The sequence below is a fragment of the Antennarius striatus genome, chromosome 15, assembly GCF_040054535.1.
Source record: "Antennarius striatus isolate MH-2024 chromosome 15, ASM4005453v1, whole genome shotgun sequence".
Taxonomy (NCBI): Eukaryota; Metazoa; Chordata; class Actinopteri; order Lophiiformes; family Antennariidae; genus Antennarius; species Antennarius striatus.
The window spans coordinates 17,794,760-17,818,060 of record NC_090790.1 but is presented as its reverse complement, the minus strand read 5'-3'; the positions used below and the strand labels follow the sequence as shown (position 1 = coordinate 17,818,060).

At 44.2% G+C, this 23,301-nt stretch overlaps 2 protein-coding genes across 6 annotated transcripts in view; both read right to left on the bottom strand.

Annotated features, from left to right (window-relative positions):
- Nucleotides 1–16,129, bottom strand: part of erbin (erbb2 interacting protein) — a 32,076-nt gene extending 15,947 nt beyond the window's left edge. Inside the window, exons 1-2 of one of the 3 annotated variants that reach the window (XM_068334772.1) lie at nt 15,502–16,129; nt 8,331–8,397 (exon numbers count right to left, since the gene is read on the bottom strand). The gene's annotated coding sequence lies outside the window, so the exon portion shown is untranslated. The remainder of the gene's footprint in view (nt 1–8,330; nt 8,398–15,501) is intronic. The other 2 variants (XM_068334771.1, XM_068334773.1) reach the window with 2 other exon arrangements.
- Nucleotides 16,130–16,723: 594 nt separating this feature from the next.
- nln (neurolysin (metallopeptidase M3 family)) lies at nt 16,724–23,233 on the bottom strand. 3 transcript variants are annotated; one of them, XM_068335013.1, is made up of 13 exons: nt 23,112–23,233; nt 22,390–22,640; nt 21,727–21,875; nt 21,227–21,331; nt 20,915–21,017; nt 20,670–20,830; nt 19,474–19,609; nt 18,456–18,822; nt 17,971–18,172; nt 17,687–17,873; nt 17,467–17,595; nt 17,238–17,374; nt 16,724–17,164 (listed from the first exon to the last, which is right to left on the bottom strand). In XM_068335013.1, the coding sequence occupies exons 2-13, from the start codon at nt 22,616–22,618 to the stop codon at nt 17,021–17,023; spliced, it is 2,049 nt and encodes a 682-aa protein (XP_068191114.1). In that variant the 5' UTR covers nt 22,619–22,640; nt 23,112–23,233; the 3' UTR covers nt 16,724–17,020. The 3 variants fall into 3 exon arrangements, with proteins under 3 accessions (XP_068191114.1, XP_068191113.1, XP_068191116.1); XM_068335012.1 differs by having other exon boundaries at nt 23,052–23,198; XM_068335015.1 differs by lacking the exon at nt 23,112–23,233 and adding an exon at nt 22,800–23,020.
- Nucleotides 23,234–23,301: the final 68 nt, after the last annotated feature.

The window sequence follows — 23,301 nt, the reverse complement described above, 5'->3', positions numbered from 1 at the left end:
TTTTAAATCTCCCAAAAGTTCCTAATCCCGTTTTGTGTGTGTGTGTGTGTGTGTGTGTGTGTGTGTGTGTGTGTGTGTGTGTGTGTGTGTGTGGGGGAGGAAACATGGAGGATGGATCTGAGATAAACGCCACAGAACGAAGCCGAACGCGTGACGATGGAAATGAAATCAGATGAGATAAAAGTTCCTACGTAAAAGAAGTAACTACTTCAGTGTTTGGCTGTTGTGTGTAGAAACTTGAAAGTATTAGATCTGCCCTGCAAACAAAACCAACCACTGAGCTGTAACCATGGAAACGGGGGGGGGGGAACTGCAAATGACAAAAAACTCGTAACAGAAAAAGTAACCGCTTTAATACTTTTTTTTACAGGCCGTGAATTAGTCATGACTTTTGGAAATCCTCGCCCTCCGCTTGTTTTAAACTCATTACAAAATAAAAGGGCAATAAAAAGCCGGGAAATCTTTTCATCTTTTAATCTGGATGGGAGTTGGTGATGAAGAGGAGGAGCTGTGTCCTTAAACGCAGCACAAGTTTAACGCTTCCAGCTCCGGTCGAGCAACTACAGGATTGGGATATGGAATGCGTCCCGATCAAAAGGGGGCTTTGTTACTCGGAGCATGCAGAGAATGTGACTTTTCCTCCCCCTGGTCTTAATCTAAGCGCAACCGCAGCCTGTAATCTAAGAATCCTGCGCTCGCGGCCGATCCGGACTCCATCCGAGCTGAGGAGTTGCGACGGCCCTGAGCCGATGTGGGCGTCAGCTCATAAACTTGTTTCGATATAAACCGACCGTTGTCTTCGTTATCGTTTGTATCCTTTTTCCGGCTCCTCACAATTCGAACCCACCGGTCACACTGCTCAAAAAACGTCGAAATCGAGCTCAAACGGGCGTTGGGTACTTTCATAACAACGAGGCGAGGAGCTTTTCAAACGCGTCCAAAAGTCGACTGGAAGGAGGACCGATGGGTGGACGCTCCTATCTGCAGCTCTTTTCAACGATAGGTATGCACGAGAGAGGAACTCTCCGCCTCCCACGCACCCTTCGCCATAGCAATAGGCAGCTCTTGTATAAATACTCTTAGTGAGTAATCTGGTCTATCAACAAGAGGGGATGACAGAGGGCTTGGCTCTGTTCAACCCCCCCCGCCTGTCCAACAACTGCAAGTGCTGAGCATATGGATGATGCATGCCGTCCAGAGTGGGAGGAGGTGGAGGAGAAGGAGGAGGAGGACCGGAGGAAGAGGGAGCGTGATGCGGGTCGACAGGGAGACGAGGCCAACAGCAAGAAAACAGCAGTGAAGGCAGGAGCTGATAAAGCATGGGGAGGGGGGGGAGCATGTTACATTTCGAGGATGGGTTCTAACGTCGTATTTTAGCATGTTAGCATGCTGCTAATGTTTTGCAAACAGCACTTAACTCAAAGTACAGCTAGAACTGTCAGTCTGGTCGACTTAAAAGTTGACAGCCGGTAACAGAACGACATCATCTGCGAATTGATGATAAACGACTGTGTAAATTTATTTTTTTCGGCTGCTTTGCTGTTGTTTTACTTTCAGACAGAGTTTCACTTTAAGGACAATAAAGAGAAAAATCCAACCCGACCACAGCACCGCTAGATCTGGCGGTCGGAGTGGCTGAACCGGCCCCCCGCCTCTCAGTAAAGAGATCCGCTAGGCCGGAACACTAATGAGAACCTCGCTGCCCACAACACTGGCTTATCCCCTGACCTACATGTTACTGGAATGATCCTCCGTCAGACTCCTGAACCCGGGAAGTTAAAAACATGCAACAGAGATTCTCAGACATGTTAAGCTCCTGCGTGACATTTTCTTTTTCTGAGTCTTTTAAATCGGTGTTTAAAAAAGCTCGCTGTACTTTACTCAGACGTTTGAAAGTGTGTCTGGGATGGTGTGAATGGTGGACATGTGACTCTGCAGCTTGGCAACGATCCTTGTGGCTTCCTTGTGTGAAAGGAATAGTCCAGAGGGCAGGCCGGTCACATAATCCCACTTTATTCAACTGGTAGAACCACTTCCCTGTCACAACTCCTCTCCAGGTAACTTAAGCACCTCCCGGGTCAGCGCCGTTACTATGGAGACTCCCGGTAGAAAGGCCGGACAGAGGGGCCTCTAAACCAGGAGATCTGAGACAAACCTTACTGGATGAGAACTCTGAAAGAGACACACACTTTGACATTGTTGTGTTTTTTTCCGAAAAGGTCGGTGGGGCCCCCCACGGCAGATACGGGTCTGTTTCTGGGTCATTCAGTGAATTTAGGACTAATTGGTAGTTTCTAAAGTCTCTCCGCTTCAAAAACCACTAACTCCAACTCTTTTGTAGTCCATCTCGTTCGGTTTGTTCACCACAAAAGCGCACAAACTATTGAAAACGCTTCCTGCGTTGTCGCCGCAGTTGTGTTTGTGTTTGTCCATCTGTGTGCACATGTATGTTTTGTGCAAGCGGAAACGAAACCCCTACGTTTCTCTGTTATTTATAGCCAAATCGTAGTCGCCTGGTTGTTACGGCAGAACGTGATCGGGAGTCCCCATGAAAGGAGCGTTTGGTGCCGATGGAAGCGAAACGTCGGACCAACAACAACAAACGTAGGGGGAAGAAGGAAAAACACGCAACATCCTGCAGAGTCTGCGGGACGCTGCTCGAATTGCCTCGGTCTGGAGGAAGAGGAAATAAAAAGTCACTTCCTCAATGCAGGGCAGCGCGCCAGTTGGCTTCGGGCTCATCATCTCACTCGTCCTGTAATGCAGCTTAAACTCCTCTCAAATGGGATCACGTCCTTTTCCCGTGGAGATCCTCTTTACCGTCAGTAACCGACGGATCAAAAATATGCAAACGGGTGAAAAAACAAAACAAAAAAACAACTCCTCTGTGCATTCACACCATTTTCCTGGTTAATAAATAATCTTAAGTCAAGTTACACAACCTTTTAAGTGCATTCTTCTTCTGCAGCTCACCGTAATAAGATAACACACTACTGCGGAATTACCTTCTGGTGTGCAAACACACGTCTACCTTTACGGCCACCTGACACTCTTTGATTCTCTACAGCACATGTGTCAAACTCAAGGCCCGGGGGCCAAATGTGGCCCGCCACATCATCTCACGTGGCCCCGCGAGATTGTCAGCAGAGTGTCTAAAAATAAATACCGGTAGGTCAAAAGTGTGCCTTTTTAAATTAAAAAAAAGTAATTTCCCACAATGCAGTAACTAAGCCCATTTTAACATTGTAAAAGGATTTATGTTATAACAGAGCAATTATCAAACTATAACGTTTGTAACTTTAATAAGTAATAAATTCAACATTAAGGAGTAGTTACACTTATTTTACATTAAATTGAGTTACATTTACCTACATTTATTAGTTACATCTGGCCCTTTGAGGACAGCCGTTATACTGATGTGGCCCTCGGTGAAAATGAGTTTAACACCCCTGCAATGGATGCTGCTGTTTTGATCACATATATGAAATACAGCCCCAATATCATGGAAATTAGAAAGTTCACATCCATCCGGAGTTAACAGAAACTCTGTTTGCGTTGTGAGGTGGAGGGTGAGAACATCACCCGGTCCTTAGAGAGGCCTTTCCTCAGGGCGCCTCATTACCCGCATCAAATTCACCTCCAGCTGGCACGCCGGGGGAACTGCTGCTCAATAATGCAGCGGGATATTGAGTAAAGAGGACAGCAGTTCAGCAGTTGTCTAAACGCACACACACACACACACACACACACACACATCAACGCACACATACACACACACACACACACACACACACGGGCAAAGTCTCCACAGCCTCGAAAACGAGCGCTCGGAAGCACATGGGTGCCGTCTTTATTTTTAGACGTTAGCGTCGCGGGGCTTTTCCTCGCAGCACGACTTGAAAACTGAACCTAAGAGGCGATCCGCGCATACCCAATCTAATCCAGAGACAACGGCAGGAAACAGCTGAAATAAGCAGAAAGACGACGCCCCCCAACCCCCCATGCCAGCATCTGAACAGGCAGATCGGTGGAACCTGAAGTTCCAGTTTTACTGCCCTGCTGGTTTTGGTTCTCACCAGCAGTCTTTTGGTCTCAGTGGTCTTGCATGATGACAGAAAACAAAACCAGGATTGTTTTCTTTTCAATCCCGGTGAAATGAGGGTTGAGGAATCCGATCCCCCGACAAACACAACGCGCCTTTTAACGGCATAATCGCGATTTTCTCCCCTGAGCCGACGCATCGCCCGACCGATCATTCGAGCGTTTACAAGTCGCCGACGCAAATTCCTCCACAGCCGCATATGTTTAGGTAACACAAAGCTTGACTGCAAAAACTTCGCCCGACTTTTCATTCATATGTGCATACAGCTGTTAAAAAACAACAACTGATGCTTTATCTCTAGGACAAATAGCAGCTGTTGTTCGGGATCGCATTAAAAACGATGAGCGCATCATTAGGCTGAAAATACTGATGCGCTTGACGAGATCAAACAATTTATTATTCCCAGAGAAAATGCTCACAGGCAGGTCTTTATCTCCTCTAAGGCTTCCACCGATACCCACAGAAGCCTTCCCACACACACAGCCCCCCACCCCGCTAAAGCCACGAGTCTGGTGGTTTACAATGACGTTTGAGCAAGTTTGGCTTCGTTCTAGTCCCACATACATAAAAAACAATAATGATTTCAATGCACCAAAACAGCTTCCAGCCTTCCTTTAACATTTAACGCTGTCTTCAAGTTTGGAGGAGTTACGGACTCAAAACGGGACGGAAAATTTGTCCTGTGATATGAGGTTTGCACACATGTCAACAAGCCATTCATTTAGCCATCAAATGCGTTTTATTCGCTCTTTTAATCTGAGCGCTGTAAGCATTTCAAACTTTCTCAAACCTTCATCTCAAATCCCTTTGAGACGACAATAATAATTACTTTAGTGTTTAATTCCCCCGTCGGTTCCTGAGCCAAAGGCGAACAAGAACGCTCTGATTTTAACTTCGTTTGTTAAGACCTTCACAACTTTGAGGTTACGGAGATGTCGTTGACCCCCCTTCCAGAGGATGACAAAGACCAGGAATGAGCCGGTCCATCTCCAAAGGTCACGTCCCCTCTTTCATAGAGGGGATTAATAAGCGTGTTTATCTTGTGACCTTTACTGTAAGCTGCTAGCGGTCTGTCCGACAATTCGTTTAGCATTGAAATGTCAGGATGTATAAAATATGTAGAGCGAGGCGACGGCATCGCCGCACTGTCTGCGCAATGCAAACCAAAGAAAGAGACGAAAAAACATGATTGATGAGGATTTTATTGTTGTTTCCTTCACATATTTGTCACACGGGATAGTTTGCAGTCAGCTGATCTGTGAGTGACCGACAGAAGCTGATCGTGAAGCGTCTGCGGCTCAGCTGCGCTCATCTGTGTCCAGATGAATAAACCATTGAGAAACCAGAGCTGGAACGGCTCAGTTATTAATAAAATGTGTGCTGCTCTCAATGAATGATCTGCTTCTCTGAAAAAGCCAAGGTTCAACTTCCGTGTCAAATAGCGCCTATGCTAACAGCTACAACTACGACCTTTTATGGACTGTATCTTGTGACTCTGAAAGCCACTTCCTGTCAAAAGTGAAAACGACGGGTCTGCTGAGACGAGCGCTCCAACACAAACTCAATTCCGCCGTCAATGCGAACCAAACAACTCCATCCCAGAGAGCGACATATCGATGGGGAAGGTCGATTCTTGCACATGCATGTCCCGTGTTGATTTAAATAGTAGACAAGGTCACCTGCAGGCATTGGTCACTGCAGAAATACTTTCTGAGCAAAGGCTTTTTGAATAATTTAAACTGCTTGATATTCTGTGCACAGCAGAGGACAATACTTCTTATTGATGGGGGGGGGCTACTAGACCTCAGTGCTTGAGAGAGAGCAGATCTGTCTCATTGAATGAACCCGCTGCTTCATCAACCGCCAGCCGGCCGTCTTCTGCGGCTCGTTCTCGTTCTCTGACACTTTTTCTTCCTCCTTCCTCGCAACACTTCTCTCACAATGACTCCACGTCCTGTGTGCAGATTTTGTCGAGTTAACGGGACGGTTTTAATACTTAAATTTAACCAGTTTGACATCTATGAGAATCTTTGAGAATCAAAAGAAAACCTGCACAAATAAACTGACTTGTTTTCTAGTAGAGGCCTACCCGGGGTAAGGAGGGAGATTGCCTCGCCGTGTTATAAATAGCCTCCACAAACGTCCCTCCTGCCAGTAAGTTCTTAATTAAATATGAGCTCTATATAAAAACGAACTCCTGAGATTCATTTACGCAGACGATAGATTCTCGACAATGACATTAGTCCGCATTAAACGACATTACACTAACAAGACCTGAGTCCAGACTTTAAACAGACGCGCCATTCCAGAGAATACCTGACACAAAATGTTCTCAGAAGCGATGGAATAGCTTCCTGTCGCAATATTTCTGTGCTGGTTTCCCAATCATTTTCAGCTGAAGAGGAGCTGCCGAGCTGATTGCTCCAGAATCGATGCTCCTGAAACGGACGGTCGGCAACAGAAAAGGCAAAGGAACAGGACAGACATCTAGATTTATCCGGCTCAAAGTAAAAGTAACATATGACTTTTCTTTGAATTCATTTAGAGGCAAATTGAGAGGCACACCATGTTTGTGTGTTTGTCTCATGCGAGGGAGGAAGCAGACGGGAAACAGAGATGCAGTTTGCAGAGTCTCAATAACCAGGTCAGACACATTCAGGTCAGAGGCAAGCATCCATGCTGACAACTGCCAGATTCCCCCTTGTTAGCTTACTGGAAAATATGGACGTGGATCACAATCCCTTAATGCCCGCTTGGAGACAAAAAGTCGACTCTAAAGCGGGTAACGGCGGTGTAACTCAGGGAAAGATGGACGCGAGTTCACTTTACGCTTTGCAGCTCTCTCTCACTCTGTTGTCTGATTGTTAGTCAGTGACAGGTATGTATTTCCCTGTGATGAAAGTGTTCTTGTGACACCCTGTAATTATCACCAGGTAATGCATTTTGCATTCTGGCTTTGAATTGTGACAGGAACTGATAAATTCTTGAGAATCCTAACCTTTTATTTGATCTGTAACGCAAAGGAAACCGATGTAAATCCAAAGCGTAGACACAAAATAGAGAACGGAGCATAAAACGTAGATCGATGCCCGCAGCAGGAAAGCAAAGACAAACCTGTTTTTGTCAGCGAAGCAACACACAAAGCCTCGTGTCATCGATTCTTGTTATCCGGGTCACAAGACATGTGCGTCTAATGATGCCCTCTAACAGTCTGACCCTAAGAGCCGTCTGGACTGCCGGGGGTGTGTGGCTGGTCTATGCAGAATTTACTTTCAGGCCTGAAGAATCACATCACAACTGTCATATTTTAAGTAAATATAATCTTTTCAGCTTTTGCTAACTATTGATTTTTGTTATGCAACTCTCGTATGTACCTAGATGGACCGGCTCCAGAGCTCCTTCTGCAAATAAATCCAAGAGATTAGAGATCTGCAGCCGACCAAACAGAGGCGAGATACATTCTGATTTTAGCTGCTGTATCCTGGTGAATTCAGATGTTTGCATCTCGCAGGACAGAGTTGAACACCTTTTAACAAAGACAAACATAGAAATCTGATACTCATAACATAGCAGGAGCTTTCTGGAGGGTCAGAAAAGAGCCTTAATGAGTTTGTGTCATTGCCAGAGAACAGAAACCCCGAGGGGACGTTTTGACACCTTCGTCCTTTCGTCTAAAATGTCGTCCTTCGGGCAGCCGGTTCACAAACGACGCTGATCTTTACTGCGACAAGCTTCAGTCCATCATATTCATAAATCACACAATAGTTTTAAATGTCTATTAATAACACAACACCTGAAATCCGACATACACACATCAACACATTCTGCACCAAAGCATTTTGAAATACACTGAATTCCACGCTTAATGTCTGAAATAACTATTCATCTGCGACGGCGTGCGTGTCTTTTCATCGGTTTAAAATGCGATGACTGAATGAATGAAAGACTGAATGCGCAAAGAGCAAGTTTGACAGGTGTGTCTTGTAATTCGACATCAGGGTGGGGCACCGCTTTTGTTTTGTCAACTAGAATTTGACGTAAAAAAAATAATGTCACATCTGGGAGTTCCCGCGGCGCTGACTTGGGATAGAAGATAGATCTAAAATCCAACCCACACGAGAGGTTCAGCCTACTGCTGACGTATTTCAAGTGTTACCGCTCACTAAACGGCTGCAGCGCCTGCAGGCTGCAGTTACTGCGGTAATAAAGAAAGGAATCAACAGCATACCTTGTCATTTAGGACTCAAGCGCCTGGATCCCAGTGGATGGCAGGTGGAAGATCCCAATTTGCTTATCTAATGAAAACAAACATGAAAGGCGACGTTAACAACCGAGCATTAAGCAAACGGTAAATCATTGACGGATCTCCAAACTCTTTCTCGTAGATTGATAACTTTATCGGTCCATTTGACAGATTTGTTCTTCCTGTCACGCTGCAGATTCAGAGAAATACCTGACGATACAGGAGTTTCAGATTTCAGGTTTTCTGCGCCATGTTAGACCCTTAGTCTCTCGCTATACATATTGTTGTATTGATTGTTTAATCCCTCGTGAATGTTGATGGAAAGCTGCCTAAACCCAAAGCAAATAATTGGATTAGATTAAGCTCCTGTGAGATCTTTTTGTGTGTGTTTTTTTTACGTGTTCTAGGTCAAAACACCATCTTTCGTCATGTTTAGAGGTCGGCTAAAGTTCGCACGGGATTTGATCTTTCCGCATCTGGAACCGGATGGAGCCGTGTGACGGAAGTGGAATCTGAGTCAAGGATACGTGGAAACGACTTCCTGTCTGACATCGAACGAGAAGCGCAGCATCGGTGTTTTAAACCTCGCTGAAACTTTTAACAAACCAATCAAGAACGAGACTCGACCTTGACACATGACGCGATCCTTCTCCAGATGTCAAAGCACAATCCAAGAGTGTTGTCCGTGCATGTCTGGAAAACAATTATCTTTGCCGGCAGATCTGAGGTGAGAGCGCCAGCTAAATGATAGGATCATCCTTACGCTATCTGCTCCCAGCACAATGGAGACACAGACGAGGCAAGAAGACAGGGAGGACAAAGCCTGGACAAGGGAAGAATCCTGACTTATTCATGGGGGGGGGGGGCTGTCCCAATCAGCGCCACACACTGGACACACACTCTTTAGTTTCTGCTCCACTTCCTTCTGGGTGCCTTTATCCTCATTTCGTTCTACTGATACTGAATCTTGCCAAACAAAAGTTCCCTTCCGTCACGGACCGCAATAAAGCAGCGGAAGTGTCGACTTCTCAACTGGGGGAGTCGATGGTGGTGTTGGTGTTGGGGTGGGGGGGCACCGAAACTGTGATGACAGCCTCCTCTTGCTGCTACTTGTCTTATTGGTAGGAGTTGAGTTAATCAGGAAGTCCTTGGATTTGTGAACAATCTGACCTACGTGTTCCGTTTCAGGAACTGAGTTAATAAAAATATTGCTGCTTGATATAATTTCGCCCTTTTACTTTAATTGCTATGCTTCATTTCCCTGGGAGAGGGGCTATTTCAAGGAAGAACAAATGATAGCCAAGTCGATAGAAACATTGAGTGATAAAACTTTAAAATGGGACATAGAAGACTTCAAATACTTTTAAAGTCATCATAGAACTCGTACAGTTCTGTAAAGGCTTCTAGAATGAAGTAAAATTACACAAAAGGACAATAAAAAATCTCCAAAAAAATTGAAAAGGATTCATTTCCAGACTTTCTTGAGTCTATCATGGAGACAGAAACAGTCATTAACCTGCTTTGTTTGCCCAGGTGATGGTGACATCAACCTTCATGGCTGAGCATTTGGTCGTACAAGTTTATCTGTTCCTCGTCCTGAACACTCTGTTCTTTTGTCAGCTAATAGACTCTAAAAGTATGCCAAGCAAAGCTAATTTGGCTTGTGGTCAAATTGCTGTCAAACAGCTCTTTGAATCAACACAAAGACCTGAATGTTTGTAGGTGTATTCATTTAATAGCTCTGACAATGAAGGGAGGTGTATATAAAGTATATATATAGTCATTGAGCTTCTTTATGGCGCCCCCACCCCCACCTGCCTGTGCACACAAAGCAGACTTTACTTCCACGTCAGTCTTAGGTAACGGTGAGCTGTTCACCTTCTGCAGTAAAACACAAGCTGGGTGTTCCTTTAACAAACAGGTGAGATTCCACTATAACAGACTGGACGCAGTGACTCAGGCCACTATGGGGGGGCTGTGGGGTGTGGGGATGGGGGGGTTAGAACACGCATGTGATCAGATGCATCATATGTTGCACCCGAGGGGTATTTTGCAGCATGTGTAGATGCATGTCTTTTTTTTTTTTTTGCACCAATGACATCACTGTTGACATGCCACCCATGGCAACAAGAAACCACAACAAACACAGATGCATTATGGGTTGTATGTGGACCCTAAAGCCAAGGAAAAAGGGTGATGTATCTGCAATTTTAATTGTGAAACAACAAACAATGCAATCATGGGACACACGTGTTAATCGAGGTGTGATTAGTTGGACTGAACAGGTTTCCTCTTTATGCTCCTCGGGGAATCCTTCATGACTTTACTCGAACCAATCAAATGCTTCTATTCTTTTTACTTCCGTTACTTTTTTGCGGCTCTTTCAAACCCGAGCCTGAGAACATGGATATAATGAGCGAGTTTTTCCACCGCTCTGGAAAGACGCTGGATCGCAAACGGCACATTTGCCACTACTTTCCCCTCAGCGTGAAGTTTGCTTATTTCATAAAAATGCACGCTGAAGTATTCCGGTATTGTTGCATGGCACTCGCAGACAGCCTGAAGACAATGTTTTGCCCAGCCTAAAGCCACTCAGCCGGGCTACAACATGCACATCAGTTTATAGCCGATACAAAGTTTATCTGCTGATCTCGCGACACCGACAGCAACGCCGTACTTTTCTTTCCATTTTGAATCCTTTCAAAATCTTATTGTGTTTTTCATGTGGGGTAGATTGGAGCTGTTCGAGGCGCAGTCCTTTTGGGTCGTCTCAATCAGCCGGGAGAGGCCAAACTCTTCAAGCGTTGGGCATTATGAACATGTCCCGCTGACAGACAGCAAGACTGAATGATTCAGGGGCAGATTTTTTCCTCTAACTGGGTCACAGACGTAGAGATATCATTAGAGGACAAGCTGGATGCACAGATGTATGAATAGAACAGCCTGTGAAATATTATAAACATTTCCCACTCAATACTGGGTCAAAATACAGACTCAAACATCTATTGTTGAGCTCAATAAGCTGTTAATTCAAAGCTTTTATTTCTCGAGCCTCCTAAGTGCAGCCATGTCAATAAAATCTGTGTGGGTTTAAAAAAAAAAAGTTCTGGAAGTAGAGGGCAGGGGAATGGCACTCCAGGGCCTCAGCGGGGTTTCTGTAATATCACGAAAAGCCACGGGAAGACTTAAAATATTACGTAACAAAACCAGTCGGAGCACATGCACGAGCGCAGCATTTTACTAATAGCTCAGACAAAGATGTCACGCCAGTTCAAACGCCAAAGTTCAGTCTGTGTGCAGACGACGGCTGCGACAGACGGAAAATGTCAACGTCGGTATTTACCATTTGTCTGCCCCCATCCCCCCTCAACTTAGGAAACTTCTACACCTAAGATGCACGATGAGAAATTCAGGAACGGGACACCCTCAACTGGAGCAGCTGATGTGATAACACAGGATTACGTGACAACAAAGGAACTGCTGGTGCGGAGAAAAGTGAAATTAAATTACTAGAGTGGACGACAACTACTAACAATTAAATGAGGCTTATTTTAAAACCTATTCGGCTGTAACATTATAGTCCAAACATAACGGATCCTGCTGTTCCAGAACAAAGCATTTCAATGAACATCAATGGCACTCGCCACGTCTGGTTTAAAAGTACCCGCTACGTCTTTTAGGAACACTTCTGGTCCAAATCGAGCACAGGAAACATCGCAAACCTCCAATTGGTCGGAGAATCGTCTGCATCATTGCTGGAACGTCCTATGCAACCATTCCTTATGATCTTCCTCAGCTATCTTAAAAAATAGCCCAATTAGCTTCATCATCATCACCTTTCTTGTACGACTGGTGCTTTTCCTGGACTCTGGTTGGTGTCATCTGCAGAAAAAAGGCAAAGACCTTTCCAGCCCAACCTTTGTGTGATGTCACATGTTTCCATCTGTGTTTCATCCATGTTTCATCAGTCACATTGGACCGTCTGATTGATTGATCACAGCAACAGGAAGGGGGGGGCGAGGACCGACCTTCTTGGGTCAAACAGATTCATATGTGGAACTATTTAGGAGACCGTAGCAGACTATAAAATATTAGCTCCTTTATTTATCAAATAGAGATCAAAACCACAATTTTTGAACCTGAAGCATGAAAAATAAAATGACTAAGGAAGTTAAGTTACGCCAACGCACGGAGACGAGTAGACGCGTGTGTGTAACCGATAGAAACACTTCCATATGATAATGACGTCACCAGCGGGGTAATGTTTCTGGTTATTATTCTGATGCGTAAGTCACTTCCCCTTCTCACTCCCCATACCTCAACGCAGCGAAACTTAAAACCAGCAAAGAAAAAACTGGGGAAAAAAAGTCGGATACTGAGCAGAATAGAAATTAAACCACAGATTCAACAACTTTCAGGTCAAATGCAGCTTTTTCACATTCTTACACATAATAAGGCTTCAGCTATTGTACTGCTTTCAACACCAAACTTTTAGTGTCGCTGTACGGTCTGTTCCAGGTCTGGAGGGAGGACAGGGAGGAACCAATCCCGACTGACTCCCGATCTTTATTACTCTGCTGTGGTTTGAGTTATTGAACTCTTACAGTTCACTTACAGTTCGCCCATTAAAACACTGAATTCTTCACAAATACACCTCTGAAGCCTGTTCTGATGCCCCCACCACAGAATAAAGGGAGGGGGCACGGTTGTTTACACAACAAAAACAGTCGCACAAGATGTCTTCTGGAAAAGAACACAGACAGCATAAAAACCTCCTCCTCAACAGAAACCACTGTACAGTGAAAACAGACATGATCTAACAGCAATCTGTTGGGATACAAACTGGATTTAAGCATTTTTGTTTGGCCTGAAACAATTTTAAGAAACTGCTGAATCACAAGTCAACATATGACAAACACAATGACAGCGTTTCCTAACCCGACAAGGATTTCTCACTGATTTGCTCAACAGCATTACCTCTGACTCGCCAGCAATGTCACGAGGATTAAGTCACTGAACACGTGTTCTTTCGGCCACGTCAACAACTTCATTGTTTACACATTGCTAACAAATTTCTCCAGCATATTTCTGATTCATTTGACCCACGAGTGGTGAGAAAGCGTTTTAGATTCACCACAAAAAGGATTGAGTGGCTGAATCCGGAAGAGGCGATACGGTTGCAGGTGCAGAAGATGCAAAATGCTTTTCTATCCATTCACCCATCAGGTAGATGTTGTTCATGTTTTTCGCCCTTTCGATTTTTTTTTTTAAGTCCTTCCATCAAGAAAAAGCAGGCTGGACAGAACTGGTTAGGCTGGATGGAACTTAACAACAAAACCCAAAAGGTTTAACCGGGGTGACCTATGTTTAATCCTTTGAGAGCTGTATTCGTACAACTCAGAGTTTGATATGGAACACACAAAAAAGAGCACAATGGAAGCTTCATAGCCAGAATAAACCATTATTATCAGGCAAAATCAAAAGCTGGCACACTGAATAGATAAAAAACACATGTTGCTGTTGTTAAAACCTATTGTCAAGGCTTTTCAGTCAGCGTTCAAGTGGTGCAACGACGCATTTCGCAAGCGTTCCTCAAGCATCACTGCTTTGGTATTAGTGCGAGGACACAACAGCACACAGTAAAGGGTCTGAAGACCGAATCTCCATCCTTTCATTTCACAGATCAGGTGTATTTTGAACAGATCGTACATTAAACACTCGCTACAACAGGTCCTTAACGCTGTTGGTGTTGGACTACATATATTGATCCGTTTAGAATATTGATTTTTAAATTAGACAAATGACTGATACCTCCACCGTGCAACAGAAAGCTGCAGAATATAAGTGTGTTAAACCTAAAAAAAAAAAAAAAAAACATTCTTTGGAGACATTCATGTTAGCTGATGCACATCATCAGTCATTATCATACAAAAGTGGATAATGCTCCACAAACATCTGGTCACCAGCTCTTAGATAAAGGCCCAACAACAAGTGGAGGCCGATATGTCCTGGTCTTTGTTAACATTTTATTACAGCAGCCTCCCTTTGAAGGCTAATCAGACTCTGTTTTACTACATGACAATGCCAGCGACTTGGAGGGGCTGTCAGCAGAGATGTTCCCCTCCCTTGTGTTTCTGCGTGCAGGCTTGAAGGACGTTGATCTCCCCACGGACGCCTGCAGCGTTTGTTGGCAAAGCATGCGTCCCGTCCGTCGTGTCAGCGCCAGGCTTCATGCGGGTCAAGTTCGCGTTCCGATGCGCTGTTTTTGCGTCACCGTCTCGGCCCCGCCGGCATCGATGTCGTGCTGTCAAAACTGCGTGAAACCACCAAGGTATTTATCTTAATTATTTTAGAGTCTTAAAAAACGAACCCGCAGCTTTCGGTACCCCCTGTGATGGTGGTGGTGGTGATGGTGGAGGGGGGTTCGTTGCATTCGCTTGACCGCGTTTCCCGGAGAGATGATTAACGAACCGGGAGATAATCCTCCGCCATTTATCGAGAGTTTTTAACAGGATTAAATTACATCGGAGTTAAATGAGGATAGTAATCTGATTATCGGTGGGGTCGATGTGTTGTGGGTGGGGGTGGTGGTGGGGTGTTACAGCATTAACCCCGCCCCCCCCACTCTCTCTCTCCCCGTACATCGAAACACCGAAGGTGCTCCAGCAACAAAAGATGCGGCTGTTGCGGTGCAGCTGTTACCTTAATGACTGACTGGTTTTTGTTAAAGAATAGCAGAAGAATATAAACCAGGTAATGATGAACTATTTCACACACAACTACAGGAGAGAGTTTACATTTGTGTGTCTGAATAAATAAATTAATGTCAGTCCGGTAACATCGCCGAACACTCACCTATTTGCAGCTGCTGAAGCGAAACCTTATGAATATTTCGAACAACCGACGACAGAAATGTTTTTAAAAAAAAACCATTTCCCCACTTCTACTGTTGTAATAAGGCATTATAAATGATAATTTTGGCGTTATAATTGATTTTACGTGGACACTCCAGTGGGACCGCATCCGGACGGGGACCCCAATATTATTCCGCTAGCTAGTCGTGATGTTAGCATGCTGGAAGGGGCCCCCCCCACACACACACAATAAAATTGGAAGTTGAGATTGAAAAAAAAATGAATAAAAAATAAAAACCTACCTAAATTTCCGTTGTGTCAGCGTCTCATTTAGTGATTTCCAGGTTGTGACTGAAGTGGTAGTATCCGAAAATTGTGCGGACGAGTCGGCATCGGCTAGCTCCTCGGGTAGTTCAATTGGGTTTCGCTAGCGTTAGCAGCTAGCAGAGCTAACGCTGCCCGCTTAGAGAGCAACTCGAAGCTGACCCAGTTCGAACATCCTCAAGTTCCAAATCACCCAAGAACAAGGTAATTTTTCCGCTTTAAAGTGTTTACTTCTCAATTATTACTCGGTTAAGATATCCGAAGTCGAAAAAAAAAACCCCGATCCTATGTTGTTAAGACGTAATGACACGGGGGCATTAAAAAAAAATCCAAAATGTCCACGACACTCAATCAGCACATTCAAAAAACACACAAATTACGTTCGACTGCTGGCGGAGAAGGACTTTTTCGTCCAAAGCGAGCCTCGCTCGGGTATTTTCGATCATAATCTCGTTTTGGCTGAATTGCTATGACAAGAGTCGACTCGAGTGAAGCTACGCGGAGGCTGCAGAGAACAAACACGGAGCGGTGCGTCTTGTCGGAGCTCCAGCGGTGGGCTGTCCTCCACGAGTCGCTCCGACGATGCTTCCACTATCTCACCCGGACACTTTCGCTCGATCTCCCCACCTCCCCACCTCCCTCCTCCCGTTATCTCCCGCAATCCATTCGCTCGACAGTCCCCCCCCTCCCTCTTATCGTTTAGGTCCTGGGAAAGTTGTCCTCAATCCGCAAAGTCGGAGTTTAGGAGCTGATCAGGAGTGGAAGAACCTGTTTATACAGGAATCCACGTGGGTATCGAGGTGTCGGCGAGGTTTAACTATTCACGCCGAAATCCTACACGAAAAGAGGGTGATTTAAACAAAAATACAACAAAAACACAGATGTAAAAAAAATATTTTTCCCCTTACACACATCGTATGTAATATTTGCTGATCTTATGGCGCCCCCTGGTGTTCATGTGATGTACTTCCCTGCAAGGTAATTTTTTTTTAAGATATGCAGAAACCAATTATGGGCCATGCAAATACAAAACTAGTGAGTATGTAACGTCACGATAATGCATACACAATGTTAGATATCTAACAATAAAAATCAGCTCAGAGCAGAAGCAGCAAATGTTAGCACACCTATTAAGCCCAGTAGTTACCTGAGCTACTACCCGCTTACCTGTATAAATGATGGAAACAATGAGGGCTGCATTCTATTTATTTGTTTTTGGTAACAAATTTTTTTTTTTTTTTAAGATAAGGTTTAAGATATCTTTACTCTCCAGGGGCAATTTGATTTACAGCCAGCATTAATAAAACAAATAAATACACCAACAAATACCGAACAGATTATACCTACAAAGTCATTTGCAACACAGATAGTAGTAAAGCAGTAAATTACTATTTGAACCTGTGCAAAGTATAAATCGACAAAATCACAGTTTAACACTTTTTAAGACACTTTTAAAATAACTTCACCTGACAAAAAATCTCTAAAAATTCTGACGAATTATGTTTCCTGAGACTTGATCAGTCCTTTGCATTGAAAGAACGCATCTTGGCATGGGTCACGTCCAAGGAAGGTTTTCAGCATGTCCCTCCCGTCGACCGAGCCCCCCGCTTCCAGAATCACCCGTCTGTACTCTCTTCCCACCTGGGTTAAATCACACAAGCGCTATGAGAACAAATACGACATGAGAGGCTGTATCCCGACATATCGGACCCACCTTTGGAGCCATGATGCCTTCCTTTTTAAAACGACTAAAAAAAATGTCCATGGAATAGACTTCACTCCACAGGTAGCCGTAGTACTGTCCGTCGTAGCCTCCGGCCAAGTGGCCGAAACTGGCCGTCATGTTGGTTCCTGCAACGAACGTATGTCTGTCATCACCACGAAATGCTTTTTATTTCAGTTCTGATCGGTGATTTGATTGTCATGCGCGAGCTACGACTGACCTGGTGTGGCAGGAACGCCCAGGATGTCCTGGAAGTGCTTTGCGAACACCTCAGCCGTATCTGCGCGAGGGCTGTTGTGTAGCGTCTGGTCCACTTTACTGAGAACGACCTGCCGGAGATTCATCAGCCCTGACAGGTATCAGCAAATCAACAGCGTTGGTGTCAACTCTTAATTTCTCGGTAAATGCTTTATTATTTTGCGTGTATTGAACCGTCTCACCGGTGTTGGCGACTCTGGATGCGATCAGTTTGTCGAGCAGGTCGTCTGGGATGGGCGTGCCGTCCTTGTAGTGGCGAGACATTCTCCTCAGAGGCTCCTTCTCCCAAACCCAGTTTTCAAGCATCTGCGAAGGGACCTCCACAAAGTCCGTCTCCACCTGGGTCCCACTGAATTCTGAAAAAGTGGTCTGATAGAAACATGGGAGAAAGTTTCTTGTGAATCATTCTACTCATACATACTGTATATATACCCATAACGTGTAAAGATGGCCAGTGACGCCTGACCTTAGAACAGAGCTCATGCATGACGTGACCAAACTCGTGAAAGTAAGTCTCCACTTCATGGTGCTGGAGGAGAGAGGGCCATCCTCCTCTGGGTTTGGTAAAGTTGGCGACCATGGCGGCCACTGGAAGCCTGCGTGTCCCGTCGGGGCCTCTGCAGCCAGGCAGGAGCCCGAAGCAGGCCGCGTGGCCATACTTCCCTTCCCTGGTGGAAGACGACCAATCAGAGGAGTCCAGGTTCTCAGGTGCAACGATTTGGATTTTCAACGTGGTCAGATAAAACATTAAAAAGTCTCGGATACAATTTTTCAACCAAACGTTATGTAATAGTAAAGTAAATGAAAAGAATAAGCAGATTAACTGAAACCGTAATTGTTAGTTGCGATCCTAAAACTGACCTTTCATCTCATACACTTATATGCAGGCGAGGGTTTTAAGGTTAGATTTGGGGGTTTTTTGGTCTGCAGTTGAAGTGACTCGTTCTCTACCTCGGATGCAAGTCCAGGTAGAACTGGCCAATCTCCTCTCCTGTTTCTGCATCCTGAACAGAGTAAAGCTTGACGTTTTCGTGCCACACGTGGGCGTGTTCCACCTCAGTGAACTTGAGACCCAGCAGCTCCTGGTAGATACTGAACAGTCCTTCCGTCACCACGTTAAGAGGGAAATACTCGATCAGTTTGTCCTTATTCACGGCGAACTTGCACTGCTCCACTTGGTTCATGTAGTAGGGTAAGTCCCAGCCGTTGATTCGTCCGTCAAACAGGCGGCCTTTCATCAAGCACTCCCTCTTCTTTAGCGCGAGAATATATTTCCTCTCCCTGTCTCCAATGGGTTTTAACCGTTCGTGGAACTTATCTGTAAAGTTGGAAGCGTACAGCTTGAGATTAAAATATTTTTATGAATCTAAATATTACATCAACTTTCAGCATTTCTTTCCTCCAAAGAACTTAATTTACATTCGCTGAAAAATTTATTCCCATTAATAGAAACTGAATGGACTCTTGGGAACTCAAATTTTTAGCAGTGGAAGCAGAAAAAAGGCGCTTAAAATGAAGTCTAAATAAAAACATAAACCGTGCTTCAGTGTCACAACCTCACCACAAGGTGGCGACTGCAACACAAGCTTCAAACAGCCTACACTGCCCCTCATTTGCCATCACATCACATTCACTACTTTATTACGTGACATTAAAATCTGGACTTTATTCTTGAGATAATGACACAATTGAATAGTCTTTTTGTGAAACTTACCGTCAAATAATATTTACCATTTGCTAGCTTAACATCCTTCTGGCTTGTACTGTAGCTAAACTGAAGGGCTCTATAACCAGTTAGATGTCTATACCTTTGAGTTATCCATAATCAGGAATTGATGGACACCTATTGAGGGATTACCCCTCTGTCCACAGGTTTTATTCTAAAGCCTAGGTAGTTAGCAAGCGCGAATCTTCGGTCATGAATGACACAAGAGTGTGTGTGTGAGGCGATGTGTCGGAGGGGCCATACCTAAAAAGTCAGACACGTTGCTGGCGTTCTTGGCCATGTTAATCTCCAACACATAGTTAGCATGGCTACTGTAACCAAGTATGTCTGCAACCTTCGCCCTCAGTTGTATCAGCTCCTCCAGGATGGCTGTGTTTACCTAGAAAAAAGAAAGATTGGTCTGTGATTATATGGCAATGAATCATATTCTAAAGAAATCGGAAATATTTGTAGCATCTCTGACTTGAGACTTTAAAGAGAAAACCAGTCGTCTACTGCTGTGACTGCCTTTTACAGCTGATCCACGAGGTTTTTAAAATAGTTTAGTATCCACATTCAGAATGAATCCAGGATTTGTTTCCACTGCACTCTTTCAACACAGAGAACCCTGAGGGAAGACATTTTTATGGCACACATGATGCTCTAGCTTTAGAAGTAAGGAAAGTTTTTTTTTTGACAGAATAAAATAAAATAAAAATCCCCACTGGATGAAAATTGGAATTTGAAAAGTGATTGATAAAAACTGTCAGAAAATATACTGGAGAAAAAAAAGTCTAAAAATAAAAACTGAAATTCAAAGGCTGCAATAAATGGAAACATGAATGCCATGAGTACCTTAAATTAGATTTCACGACGACAGATCAGTTAAAAAAATACAACCAACATCTTTTAAAAAATATGTAACTTTGCTCATTTGGCTTTTGGATTTCAAGATGAATGAAAGAATGAGATCAGGGATACAAGTGGCTTGAGGTCTTTTGGTCGCTTCCCACTGGGGGAGACCATGAGGTCAACTCAGGACACTCTGGAGGGATCAGATCTCACAGCTGACCTGAGGACACCTCAGGGTTCAGGTGTGCAGCCAGGCTCTGACAAACAGGCGGTGATATCTTTTACCACCTCGTGTTTTACCTGCTGAAGCCGCATTGAGAGAAAAGGCCCGGCTTGCTTTAAGTCATAAATATAAATATGCTGCTGAGAAAACCATAAATAGAACCGAAAACAGTTCGTAAAAGTCTTCAGTATTACAGCTGTAAGCGTATCTCTCTCCCGATGGGGCTGAGTGTATGTGTGTGTGTGTGTGTGTGTGTGTGTGTGTGTGTGTGTGTGTGTGTGTGTGTGTGTGTGTGTGTGTGTGTGTGTGTGTGTGTGTGTGTATACAAGTTAAAAGCAGACCAGATGTGCTGTTGTCAGCAGATTTATTATCCAACTCGGGTTACCTCCTTACACCGACTGTTGAAAGCCGTTTCCATTTTCCGCCTGGTCTCAGGATTGTGACACCTCTTCATCAGCGGGTAGTAATGTGGATATTCCAGCGTCACTTTATATCGTCCATCTGCCGTTTTATCCAGAGCGTTAATGTAGCTGTCAGCCAGCCCGCCTTAACAGAAGAGGGCAACATGAATAAAATCAGGAAAACGTAAATTAATGACCCAGAAGGTCCCACAGACCCGTCCAGACTTACTCAATTCATGCTCAGAAAAAACGAGGTAAGTGTTGTCCTCATTCAGGTTCTTGTTGAACTCGATGGAGAGTTCACTTATGAGCTTGGACGTTCGTTTAATCTCCTTGGAAAAAAAATTGCAATAACACAATTAGCTCAGCAAAGAAACTTAAAAATAAAAGCCTGATACAAATGATTGATGTAACTTTGAACAGTTCTTTCTGTGTAATATAATCAGTAACAGAAAAGCTGATTTATCTAATACCTATATTTAAATTATGGTGTGTACATGGTTAAGTAGCTTGAATTATCTAATCACATATATTTAGTTACCTCTTGTACATCGTTAGAAAGGTGCAGTCCTTTCCGTTTGCCTAACGTAACAAGTCGGTCTAAGAATCGTTTTTCTTCAGGTGAAAGGTTATCTTGGATCTTTTCCTGTGAAAAAATTTAAATAAAAGACTGTCACAAAAGACAAACACGCTTCCTCACTCAGGTTAAATTTATTCAGCGTGTTTTGCTGCTTGTGAGGATCCTGTGTGGAGGAGGAAATGTCACCGGCTGACCCCGGGTTAAATTTCTTCCCTAGATGTAGTCGGGTGTTGGGTCACCGCGGTTTCGTCGGCCTGAACAAAACACACCCTCGCTGAACTTGTAGACGTTTAACCTAATCTAACACCGACATCACATCCACAGACAGTTAATTTGATTGAAATCTAACAGGACTTTAAATCCTCACTATTAACTTGGATCAGAAGAGGCCTGATTATAGGACCATTTTAATGTTCACCTCATTTGTGGTAGATATAAGACACAGGTGGCATCAGGAGTACCTTTAAAGCAGTGATTCGCTTGAACACGTCTTCTCTCATGCTAATCTCCACGTCAAACTCAGACAGTTTCTTGTCTGCCTCTGTGCTCGCCGTCCGAACCTCCTTGGAAGGACAGACGTACTGGAGGAAATCTAGAACGTGACGTGAAGCTAAAGGAACACAATTTTAAAAAAACAAAACAAATTAGTAGAAGGAGTTATGCAAACGAGAGCATAATAACTGCTTTATATATTAAGGCTGATTATATATTTGTCTTGAAAGATGTTTTGAGTGCAAATATGGTCACCCTCCCCAACCCTCACACACACACACACACACACGCACACACGCACGCACACACACACACACACACACACACACACACACACACACACACACACACACACACAGATATGTGATGAACTAGTGACCTGACCTGACCTGATAGAAAATAGATGAATGGACATAAGAGTAAATAGGATATTTTTGGAGGGGACTATTTTCAGCGGCGAATAAATATGAATCCAGTGCTTTAGTTAATAGTTAAGACGTGTGTGGGGCTAAGTGATTGCAGCAGTTGTCGGACGACATGAATAAAAACATTTATCTTTTTTTTTTTTTACATTTTTGTGTGGTTAACAAGTAAAACACAGCACATGATCAGACCTACAGTTGAAGACTCACATGCATATTCCAGTTTGACGTTGGCCAAGGCTTTCAGGGTGTTCTCAACGGAAACATCTTCCACGTGTTGAGCTCCAATGTCGTCGTAGACCTTCTTGACTCTGTTGATCAAGCTGTCCGTCATGGTCTGCATCTCAGCTGGCGACATGTCCCATCTCAGCGCGTTCCTCCTGGGCCCCGGCTGACAGCAGTCTCTGGCGGGAATCACGGACCCGGTGTGGATGGTCATCCTCAGGACGGGTCTATGGAGGCTGTGGGATTTCAAAGCAGCTCAAATGTAAAAGCTCACAATTAAAAGTTCGCATTAAAAGTGAGCGGATGGTAACAGGTGGTGCTGGCAGAGGCGATAAATTCTTCCGCGTCACATTGGAGACATGCTGGGAATGGTTTCCACGCTAAGCGGTGCTGACCTTTCCCCGCTTGTCGACTCAGTGTAAGGTTTCACTTGCGTGGCGGGGGAAGCCTCTCAAGAGAAGTTCGTAAAAGCGTGGGATAATTGTAAAGCACCTTTTTAAAATGTGCCAATCGCTTTCAAAGCCTCTTTTATAATGAACAGCTGGTAAAGTAAGAGCACTGGCATCCTAAAATTAGCGGATAACCCTCCTCTAATTCAATAAACTGGTGTTAATTTGCACGTCATCGATTAAAAGGTGAAGCTTTACCTGTAAAGCGAGCGGAACGTCACAACTCTTAACGCACACATGTCAAATTCACGCGTTTACCGGTAGATTTAAATCACGCAGGTGGGCTCTTCCTGTGGCGCCGCTTCTTCTTCTACTCCTATCACCACTTCTTCTTCTACTCCTATCACCACTTCTTCTTCTACTCCTATCACCACTTCTTCTTCTACTCCTATCACCACTTCTTCTTCTTCTAATTCCCTCTCTCTCTCTCGTGAGCAGAGCGCTTCCT

Excerpts from the sequence above, each read along its gene's own strand:
- nln (XM_068335012.1), bottom strand. The coding sequence starts at position 23,092 with ATGTGTGCGTTAAGAGTTGTGACGTTCCGCTCGCTTTACAG. Across the intron at positions 20,831-20,914 it reads TTTTTCTGAGCATGAATTGA|GCGGGCTGGCTGACAGCTAC; the intron begins GTAAGTCTGGAC and ends TCTTCTGTTAAG. Across the intron at positions 18,823-19,473 it reads CAACGTGTCTGACTTTTTAG|ATAAGTTCCACGAACGGTTA; the intron begins GTATGGCCCCTC and ends CCAACTTTACAG.